The 11,628-nt window shown below is 38.5% G+C and overlaps 1 protein-coding gene across 2 annotated transcripts in view; it reads right to left on the bottom strand.

Moving 5' to 3' along the window:
* Positions 1 to 47: 47 nt before the first annotated feature.
* LOC123717147 (protein FAM214A) overlaps positions 48 to 11,628 on the bottom strand; it is a 28,675-nt gene continuing 17,094 nt past the window's right edge. The window contains exons 2-10 of one of the 2 annotated variants that reach the window (XM_045672994.1): positions 6,158 to 6,295; positions 5,924 to 6,034; positions 5,508 to 5,620; positions 5,077 to 5,205; positions 3,361 to 4,965; positions 3,100 to 3,272; positions 2,730 to 2,893; positions 757 to 995; positions 48 to 493 (exon numbers count right to left, since the gene is read on the bottom strand). In XM_045672994.1, coding sequence (XP_045528950.1) covers positions 145 to 493; positions 757 to 995; positions 2,730 to 2,893; positions 3,100 to 3,272; positions 3,361 to 4,965; positions 5,077 to 5,205; positions 5,508 to 5,620; positions 5,924 to 6,034; positions 6,158 to 6,295 — 3,021 coding nt within the window. In that variant the 3' untranslated portion in view covers positions 48 to 144. Of the gene's footprint in view, positions 494 to 756; positions 1,013 to 2,729; positions 2,894 to 3,099; positions 3,273 to 3,360; positions 4,966 to 5,076; positions 5,206 to 5,507; positions 5,621 to 5,923; positions 6,035 to 6,157; positions 6,296 to 11,628 lie in introns of those variants that run through there. The other variant, XM_045672996.1, reaches the window with a different exon arrangement.

The following is an 11,628-nucleotide window of genomic DNA, read 5'->3' as shown; positions in this document are numbered from 1 at the left end:
TCAGTGTAAAAGTTAGATCTCTGTCGGGTAAAAATGAAAGGCGCACATAAAAAACCAAAAAATATATTTTTTCATTATTACATACGATAACACTTTTATTTACGTACATATACAGGCACACACACTCTCTCTAACGGCCGAATACTATCGCGGGGAATATCTGGGATTCTCTGGAGCATACGTGAAACTTCTGAGCTCGTACGAAACGCTACTTTGGTTCTCGTAACCTATTTCGCGCTTAATCTCGCTGTCAAAGTCACTGCAACCGCCAAACACGCGATTGGGAGTTCGATTCGAAATCCCGTTTTGTGATTGGTCGGTTTGACGTTCTGTGCTCTGATTAGCCGACGCGGCTGCTGTATTGTCGTGATTGGTCGGAATCGGTCTGAATAAGGCGGAATGTGCTGTGGCCGTGTCGACATCGGCTTTTCGAGATACTAGGATACGAATGTCTGTGTGGAGGTAGAGTTTTCCTGACTTGGACGTCATGAACCTGCAAATAAAATAAACTAATACAAGACTCTTCAGTAATTAACATACATATCTGAACTTTGGTGAAACACTTTGGAGTATGCGTCAGTTTTGATTATATGAATATGAAAATTTATCAAATTATAGATAATTTATCAGACACCGCGAGAATTAAGAAATATATATTGTAATTCCATTTAATATTTAGCATATCAGAAATTGTTTTCGTTGGCACATAAAGCTGAACGTGTTCGCCGTTTACACTGAGACGACTCTCGTACCAACCTCAAATGTATCAAATATCTCAGCCACTTGTGCATTTCGTGGGTTTTAGGCGGATCAGCACCGGCAGGCATATACAGCGTCCTCTGGCGGAGGAAGGTGCGCGCGAGTGGCGGCATATTGGTCAAGTCGTACAGGACCACGAACATCTTGACCAGGGTCCCGTGGGGGTTGAACAGTGACACCTGGATGGTGCCGGAACGGGCGACACGGTACCCACCTGGACCGAGGTTTATGTGACCCTGAATTTGGAGAGAATCTAATAAATCATAAATAAAATACAACATTATAGAGGACATTACAGATTATATTTATTTTAAACAGATAAAGAACAAATATAGGCCTATTCACTAACATACGGTCATGTCTCGTTAGATAATGCGGTGGTCGTATATACCTAGTCTAGCCATAAATACTGAAACATAGTAAAAATAAAATTCTATTGCAAACAACATTTATTACTTTTACAGTGTATTAGTTTAATACATAAATATAAAATAATTTCAAATATAAAAAGCTTATTCGAAGTGATCGCCATTGGCTGCAATACAGTCCTTTAAACGTTGAGGCCGCATATCAATAGAATCTCTTTCCATGGGAAAAATCTTCACTGCCATTCGCACAGATTGTATAAGGGACTCCAAAATATCATGGCGTTTACTGCAAGCCTCAACTCACTCTCAACTCTCAACTGACCATAAATCACAATTCAGTTTGTGAATTTATATCCCGAGATAAAATCTTTTGCTTTCGGACAGGATTTCTTCGAATTCTTTCCCTTACTGCTTTGACCACCTATTTCGTACGAACACTAAGTGGACGGCCAGATATTTTTCTGTCACAAACAGGGGAAGTTTTCTAATTGACAGGAAAATCACCCTTGTATGACAATCAAGGTTTAAAATAATAATAATACCAAAAGCATTAAAAGATCTTCCTAGAGTTTGTAAAAATGTACATCATTCTAATTAATATGAATTTGATAACGTCATAATATGTTTTAATATTGTGATATTTTTCACTACAAACAATATTTGAATGGACTATAATATGACTCATAATGTATGTAACTTCTCTATAAAATTCTTTAAGACGAATTTGCACATGACCTTTTGTGGCAGAATATGCGAACTTTAGTTTGACTACGAAAACATTTTTGTATCATATTATTGCAAATAAATTATTATTATTACAATACAATTTTTAAGCATCTTGACATTTTCCACCTTACCAAAGAGGCTATGACGAAATTATATTATATTAGGTACAATTTAATTTTTTTATAAAACATTAAGTTGTTATTTTTTAAAGTTTACTTTCAGTTTCCTTTTTTATGTATTAATGTACTAAATTGACTTATATTTTCTGTTTAGTATACTTATTTAACAATGTAATCTTTTTCTATACCGTCCAAGGTTTTCTTTTATAATATGGATGGCCGTAAGATTAGTTATAAATAAATAAGGAATTAATATTTTTTTAAGTGAAACTTTTTATCGGCGTTGGAAAAAAAATACTGTAACATTTTTCGGTCACCCGCTATCATTTTCTTGTCAAGTTGATGTTTGCCTCATCAAGCCATTAATAACAAAAATAACGATAACAATGATAGTAATAATTTTATTACAATTAATGAAATTCTGTAATCTAAGTATTAATAAGGTTAAATGAAATAATTGTACTATCTGTATTCAAGTCTATGATAATAAAAGCCTTTTGTTAAACTTTTTCTATATAGTATTGTCTTTTGTTGACATAGCTTTTGAACATTAAGAAAAACACTTTTTTTAATTTAACTTTAATAACCAGTTTCTTTAAATTTGCATATAAGATGTTTTTCGAAAAAGAAGATTCTCTTCTTACGTGTGTAGAAGTACACGACCTCCTTCTTGCAGGAACACAATTGGTCACTACGAGGCCAACCGGGTGAAGTATCTCCGGTAACATGAAATACATCACTAATCCCAAAAACTCACCATATACGGCGCGTTGGTGCCACCGGGCGCATAGAAGAACACGGTAACTGGCAGTCGCCTGTGCGGTGGGCAGAAGGCCCCAGAGGCCCCGAGCTCTGCTGTGAAGCCATGCACCGTGGCCACTGGCTCCAGGCGGCCCTTGAGAGCCGACTCCTCGAAGCTACCTGCAAGGAAGAAGAGAAAAGATTGAAACTCCACCTATTATCCGTTCTTCTCGCTTAACAGTCTTTGGAAACAATTCATAAAATCGAAACATATTTTGGTTACGTAATAGTAAATGCCTCATGAGAAGAATGTTTCAGAACGTTAAGCCCGTTTAAAAGAAGAATCAGTAAAATAAAATATTCATTTAGTACACTATATCTCTTACCCAGCAAGCCCGTACTGGTCCCAATTCTGAGTTTGGTCGCGGGCGTCTTCTTCCTTTGCGGTGTGTCGAGCTGTGCCGATCGCCGAGTGCGAGGGTGAGGCGGCCGCGGTCGCGTGGGGGACACGGGAGACACGGCGGCGGGGGACGGGGGGGATATCGGGTGGAATAGAGCGCTGAAAGCATAATGTATCATTGATAAAGAGATGCAGAGCAGCATCACAGACACAAATAATATACACGAATGCTAGACGAACATCTCACCTTTTAATGCCAGAGACTCCGTTGATGGAATCGTCAAAGTCGAAACAATTGTTTCCCCGACGCAGCGGTGCAGGACTAGAAGTCAAGGGCAGACCGGTTTTGGTGTGAAACACCATAGATGCAGCAGAGTCGAAACGCCAGCGGAACCTGTCCATCTCCGTTGGAGACGGAATCTGATTCTCTTGTCCTTTTCTCTCCGCATCCGATTGTGTGCTCTGTCCCGTTTTCTCTACATCTAAATTATTGTCTGCTACATTTTCAAAAGGCTTATACTTTCGATCGTCGCTTCCCCCGACTTCACCATTGGACGAGTTAGACTCTGGATTATCGGGGAATTTGAAGGGATCCTCGTCTCTCGGAGATTCCATATCACATTTGTCAATAGATCCATAGTCGCACTTCTCGAAGCACACGTAATCTTCGTTTATGGAGTACGTCTTCTGCCTCTTGGGTTCCGGTTTGACCGAGAACACCGTGTCGTCATCGCGTAGATTCAACTCTGCTATATCGTTGTTGTGGACCCTGTCGTTTATGACTCTCTCTATCCGGTCCACTATTGGGAAGAAACGTCTGAGCTTCGGCCGTTTTATAACTTCATCACACTTATCACTACTTATATCACTATTTATATCACATTTAAGCTTTTTTAGAGAACGTTCGTCCTCTTCGTACTTCCGCCTCGTTCCGTTCTCTATTAAGGCCAAGTCGTAGCTGCCTTCCGATCTGACCATGCCTCTGTCCAGGCAACCGGGGCACTTCATCTCGACGGCGTTTCCGCACTGACACTGAATGTCGTCCGTCTGAGTCCCGATCGTGTTGGTCCTCTTGAACTCGAAGGGCGGAACGTCGGCCGGCTCTACGAATGGAGATCTGCTTTCTATTCTACTGGCGGGTAATGTCAGGTAAGTCTGATTCCTGTAGCGGCCGATGGCTCTGAACCTGTCGAATCTGGCCGCCTGCAGGATCGGTATCGAGGTGTGAGTCTCCTTCTTCGCTTCGCCGTCGGATGACGTGCTATCACAGAGTTTTTTGAGTTTGCTCTCTTTCCGCAAACGTCGTTTGTATTTAGCTATCTCCTTCAGCCGCCTCTCGTCCAACGTCTTCGTCTCCTGCTTCTTGTCGTCCGACTCGTCGTCACAGTTGCACTTATGCTTTCCGCTCTCGCTGCAGGGCGTCAACATACGATCGTCGAGGAGCTGTTTATCACAGGAAGAGTAAAGGTACTCCGTGGAGAGGCGTCTGCCGCCGACGCCGACGTTGGAGTTGATGGCGTCGGAGGGATATTTCCTCGGGCCCAGAGTGAGATCGTTGAGCTTTCCCACCAGTTCCTCGTCGTCAACGCCGGGTCTCCGTTTGCAGGTGCATTTGACGTGAGGGATCTTGTCTAGCCTCGGGAGGCTCTCTAGGGAAACTTTGAGGTAGAGGTCGGTGCCGATGTCCGCTAGGGGGAAGGTGTGGTCGGTGGGGGGACGGGAAAAGTCGGGGGAGGTCTCTCCCGGCAGCTTGATGGAGTAGATGATGTTCAGCTTGCGCTCTTCCAGCTCAGTCTCGTCACAGTTGGCTTCGATTTTCTTAAAGTTGCAGGACTCGCGGCTTAGCTTTCTCCTGCAAACACATAGTGTAAAAATAATTATTCTTAAATAATTTCTGTAACTTTACGGCTCACTCTAACTTTATGTCTGTTGTTGAAGTAATATCTATATATGTTTGCTATACCTTCGTTCAGCAGGTCTATCCTCAGAGTGCAGCGTGGCTCGCCAGGCGCAGAGTTGGGAGAAGTGGAGCTGAGACCGGACTGCACTCAGCAGCCAATGGGGAGAGATCACTGACGCGTTCTCAGGGTTTCTGCAAACAACGATCAAGAATTATACACGTATTCTTGATACAAGTACCCTGTCCTGCCAGCAACAGGCTCTATGCCCCCTTTGCTCTATAGTAAAAATTCCATCCAAAAAATCTATACAATGACACACCAACATGTGGAATCACTGCTGAACAATAAAAGCCAGCACGGCAAATAGAAAGACCTACAGAAAAAATACCTTTATAAAGTTGTGTACTATGTTTTCTGTTGTAGATTAATCCATCATTTATACACATTCAGGATAAGAGAATCAATAGTGCTCACAGAGATACTACAAACGTACTTGTTGGTGATAGCTACAGCCCATCTCTCAAGCAGCAGGCCTCGCTGTCGCAGCTTGTCTCCCGGCCGACACATGGACGAGTAGCAATCCTGGCATTCTGGTGCTAAGAGGACCTGAAATTTGGAGAGAAACTTGTTTATGAATTCTAAGATGTTTTTTGAAAATCTACCAGTGTATATAAAATTCTAAACATCTCCCACGGTAGATACAAAGTGGCTTATTATTTATCAGTTTCAAATACTTAGATCAATCTAAAAAAGCCCCACCATAGCAAATTTGAATACATTCGTATTTATTTATCAGATGATTATACTCTTCTTTTAAACAGTAAGTCGTATCTCCAAGGGAAGACCTCCACCGGGAGTTGATAAAAGATAAATCTCTGCTATGAGGTTAACCTATTAACTATTACTAACGTCAATGCATATCGGTATCTGGTCATTCCACAGGGCGTGGACGTGGTCATCTAACTGGGCCTCAATTCCCGGCAGGGGCTCGCTCGTGTCTGCTTTCGGCTGGGTTACTATCTGAAAATAACAAGTTACATATTATTAATATAACAACAAAAAGTACTGAAGAATTCGGTGAGAAGCACAGAGACACTTTACTTGCTTTCGCTAGTTGCTGTTATTCGTAATAATGTAATTTACCTGTTTGCTAGTGGAGGGACTGAGCTTGTGTCGTCTGGTGAGAGTGGTGGGACTGCCGCTCCGGGAGCGCACTATCAGCCGCCCCAACTGGTGCAACAACACCGCGCCACTCGCCACCGCCGACTCGTTACTGTGCATCTGAAACGTCACAACTTTCATCAACATTTAAACCACAACTATATCACTGATTGCTACTTCATTACTTGGCCAGATAACACGTAGCAGAGAAAAGTTCGCACTTGTAATTTGGGTAGAAAAGACATTTCGTCTGCGCATCACCTGACTCCGGCTGACCAAGTATACCATGGACTGTAAAAGGAACAAATAAATCCATTCTCAACCAACTCCACCACAACCAATATCACTAGACTGTCAACTATCATTTACAAAGTAGGTTAAAGTAGGTTAAAGTAGCTAAGCAACCGGCTTAGGTACTTTGGCCATATTGCCAGGAGAGAATCCAATAGTCTCGTATTCAAGCTAGGAATAATAGGGAGAAGTGATGGAAGGAGAAGTCTGGGTCGATAGCCTACCCTCCGGTCTGACCAAATTAAGATAATTATGGGTCTCAACTTCAATAATACCCTGAGAGAGTGGAATGGAGGCATAAAGTCGTATTGGTTAGGGCTTTTTAAGACAAGCACGACCTCGACCGGTAATGAAGTATGCAAAGAAGAAGAAATGATGATCATTTTTTATAATTAACTACGGATTTGTATTTGCAACCGATGCCAAAGCATAAAGACTAAAATGGCAATGGGCTGGTCGATTAACACGATACCCGGACAACAGACGACATTAAAGACAACACAAGGGTAATGAGGACAAAAAGAACAAAAAGAAGAGTGGGCAGAACAAAAAGAAGAGTGGACAGGGCAAAAAGAAGGTGTACATTAGCACAATAGAAGACTTAATAGAAATAGCAGGAAAATAGTGGAAGACTATTGGCAAAGATAGGGGCACCTGGAAAGGGTTAGACCAGGAGGCCTTCACTCAAGAGGGTCCATATCCACAGGTGCCTTACATTCAGCTATAAGTAAATACTAACAACACTACTATAAACATTTGGAATTGAATTCAGGATCTGATAATAAAAAGAGGCTTTATTATTATTAAACGAAACGAAAACATTGGTTATTTACTCGATATAACTTTTACTTCAAATCAAACTAAAGCGCAATCCTCATTACTCTTTGAAATAGAAAATCTAGCCATAGATTAAAAACCATAATTTTCCCACAGATTAAAAGTGACCCAATTCCGTCGCCCTGTTGCTAGCGGCCTACTTTTATAAATAGAACAGCGTTGCAGTGACCTAGTTCACTAGGTTTTGACTACCGTGCTGGAAATTTAACTGTTACATCATGCAGGTTAAAACCAGACATTAAACAAAGGATTCTTAACAGGTATTTTAACAACTATCATTTTATTACTAACGGAATACATTTTTCTTTTATGTAGAATGAAATGCAATCATTTACTTCCTAATAATAATAAAAAAAAAATTTTTTTTTCGCTTTTTAGTATGCATTATTAGGGGATTTCTAATGTCTCTTGTTGAATTAGAAATCACAAAAAAACCTACTGATCTTCACATCTCTCACAATTTTTTACTTTCTTACTAAATCTGGGTCGCTTTTAACTCCCGTCTGCGCTGTAGACGCTTTGCAATTCACGTACAGCTAGACAACTATTCATTTAAAGCGCTGAAAAGGGGTTGCATGGAAAGTGTGTCAAGGGCGCTGCAAGCCACACCCCGACATTGGCACGCTCTAGCTTTGAACAAAGGAGCTTTGTGTTCAAAAATACATCAAACAGATACAGATATAGGAAACAATTGTTCCTTTAGGCTGTAAACATTTGTATCTTAAAGTAGTTTGCCCCATTAAAATAAAAATGCCATTAATCCGTTCCAATACTAATATACCACCTCAGTTGTTTTAATAAGTACTTTTGATTAAGAAAATGATTTCCAGCTGTAATTCAATAGACATCATCTTCTTCGGACTCAATTCTTTTGGGAAGGTACTAAAAATCGCAAACGCAACTTATCAAAAATGCTTCGAAAACGAGGGAAACAAGCAAACCGACAGGTGAAAGAATCTCGAAACACGTATACCGAGGTAACACTGTACATTGCGTTATGTTAAACTTGCAAATAGTGATTTCTTAAACGACTTTCAGACCAATTGAATCTACTGCGCTAATATTTGTGTGCACAGTTCAACCCTCGTAAGTTCGTAAGTATAGCAACATGGGTAGCTTATTGGAACCCGCCGTTACTACGGAAATAAGGGCTTAAGAAAGGCAAATTACAAGGTAATTTTAAAATTGGAATGTGAATTAAAGTTGACCTTTTAATGTAGGTCACCTTACGAAATTACTTTGCATCAATACGTCACACAAACACACGATAATTGATCTCGCTCTTGCTTAAAAAATACATTATTAAAGTGTTCATATATATTCTTATTGGTATGAGGAAAGAAAGAAGAACTTTAGTACAAAATAAAACAAATGAAACAGTGCCCTAGACTCTATAGTAGCAAACATATATAGTCCCTACATCGTGGGCACCTAGTATTTACTAGTTGACATACTTAAGAACGTGTACACATTTAAAAAACTCAGTGCAATAGATTAATTGTTTAATACATATTTAGTTTTGGCCTAGTGAACTCAGCGTGCGATTCTCATGCTTGTGGTCGAAGGTTCGATCCCCGGATGAACTTTCTATGTGCTCATTTAACGCTCAAACGGTGAAGGAAAACATCGTGAAGAAACCGGCTTGCCTTAGACCCAAAGTCGACGGCGTGTGTCAGGCATTGGCATATCACCTACTTGCCAAGATTAACAAATGACATGAAACAGATACAGAAATCTGAGGCCCAGAACTAAAAAGGTTGTTGCGCCACTGATTTATTTTATTTACATTTTAAAACATATACCGTGAATGCAATAGTTATATACATAATGATTTACACAGTAATTCATTCGTTATTTATCATTTATCAATAATTTTCTATAAAACACGATTTTATAACTGCGGACTTTGAACACTCAATGTCATTTAATGTTAATTTATTCTATTGCATAAGGTAAACTGCATTCATAAAATAATTTGATTAGATGAAACGATTTTTTGAACAATTTTGACCTTCTTAATTGTTTAATAAATTGGTTTTACAGAACAGTAGACAAACGTGCAGGACGTTCACCTGATGTAAGGTGATACCGCCGCCCATGGACATTCTCAAAGTCTGGTTCCGCGAGTGCGTTGCCGGCCTTTAGAACTCGGAATCGAATATCAATTAGTTTGTATTTATTGTATACATAAATATAAATAAAAATCACCGAAAATGGGGTTTGCCATTATTTTAAATTGATAAAAAATTTATTGGTCTTACTTACTTACTTACTTATAAACAAACAATGTAAATAGTCCAGTTTCATTGATAAATTATTATCTTAGTAAAATTCGATTTAACGTGCGTGTCAATAAATTTCAGAACAAAGAAAAACAAAACACTTTATAATTAACATAACACACCTAGGCATATTGATAACGAACGATAACAGAGCTGGAACTCATGTTTCAAACCTAGATAATTCTATAAATAAAGCAAGTCGACATTTTATCACTAACACCACCATCAAAACTAAAATACACCTATATGTTCTCCAATATTATTCATTACGTATCCATCCAGAACATATATTATATATAATAACAAACAATTATACTAAAGTTATAGCAAAAGATGGAAAACATAATATTGCCACAAAGTTACGACATTTATAAAAGCATTAAAAAATATTAAATACATTACTAAGTAATACCTAATTTGGCTGTATTGTGTGATGGTGTGAAAGTAAGGGTTTGTTTGTGGGGTGTGCCCGTGATACAAACAAATATGTCTTGGAAACCTTGAAGCCTATCAGACACATTTACTGCTAGAATTCTAAAGCCAATACCCAAAATGAATTGCGAACCACGGTTACAAAATTTACTTTGTACACTACAGCAGGAAGCCTAAATACATCTCACATTAGACCAGGGGAGACAATTGTAAAGCCCTTTTAAGAATATCTTATTGTGGAAATGCATTTCCTAATCAGCTGTTTTAAACGTGAAACTGATAATAGAATTGGATACATAAGGAAAGTTCGTCACATATTATTTATTTAACTTTTGAACTCAGTACATGCCGGAACCGTGTGAATCATTTTCAATATTATGTTAGAAGTAATCTACAAGAAACTAACAGGAGCCATAACATGGCAAGACACAGTAAAAGATGATTTTAAACATAGTTGTAGCATTTTTGTTGTGATACAATTAACATACCCGCGCCGGGGCAAAATTGAAAAGTGACGCGGGGAGTGCGGGGTCGCTCCGTGGACACCTACCCACTGAAACCTAACAGCCTCATCTGCTCGCTATGGATGGGAGATACAGTTACCAAACATAGTTTCAGACTGTGCCAACTGTGACAAATATTGCAAGCGGACCTAGACCTATTTTTTATTTTTGCGTAAACCGTGAAATAAACTAACAAAAACAACACTAAGGGTTTAGGCACTAAGAAACTAAGGCACAGGTTAATGCCTGAAGAAATATAGTTTAACCACTGAGCCACAGAGGCAATGTATTTAGGTATGATTCATTAAAAAAATACCTACAATCTACTGATAGATTTTTCAGTACAAGCAAGAAATTACTAGTAAAATCTAAAATTGGAAGTGGTTATTTTTATTTTTTGTAACAACAATTACCACATACTGTATATTATGTATGATGTGATGAACTTTAACAAATAATCAAATACTAGGACGCTAAACTATAAATAATAATATATAATCAGCTGTTTGATTTATATAAACGCCGACTCCCGCTTGACCGTTTAAAAATGACCTATTAAATGTTATCAGTTATCACTTATCAGTAACTTTATAGCTGATAAACATGCAGTTTTTACCGGTTATTGAGATACACGATGTTTTTTATTTCTAATAAATATTTAAATTAATTTATCGTACATTATAAACGTTTTAGACTACTTAAACTTTTAATTATATAATAATTTAAATAGCGTTTTATATACAAAATTATTTAACGACCATTATTATTCCACAAACGTGGCAACACTTAATTAAAAACGCGGAAGAGAAATCTAAATTTAAAATTGCGCACTATGTTGACAAACACATACACACATCTCTTTCACACCTAGGTCTTCTACTAGCTATCTCTTTCAGTGCCCCAAATGATTCGAGTCTCGAAATCGGAATTATTTCAAACCACTTTATGTTATCTAGATGACACCTGTTTTTTTTTTAATTTACTGTATTTGGACGTACAATTTAAATTCCAGAACTGGGTTAGATCCTTTCGAGTCCTATCGCAATATTTCATTTCAACTCCAGTTAAAATAATTTATTTAACCTTGATAAAATTATGCACTGAATTT

This window comes from Pieris brassicae, chromosome 12 (genome assembly GCF_905147105.1).
Source record: "Pieris brassicae chromosome 12, ilPieBrab1.1, whole genome shotgun sequence".
Lineage (NCBI taxonomy): Eukaryota > Metazoa > Arthropoda > Insecta > Lepidoptera > Pieridae > Pieris > Pieris brassicae.
The sequence above is the reverse complement of the archived record's forward strand: the minus strand, read 5'-3'. Positions and strand labels throughout refer to the sequence as shown.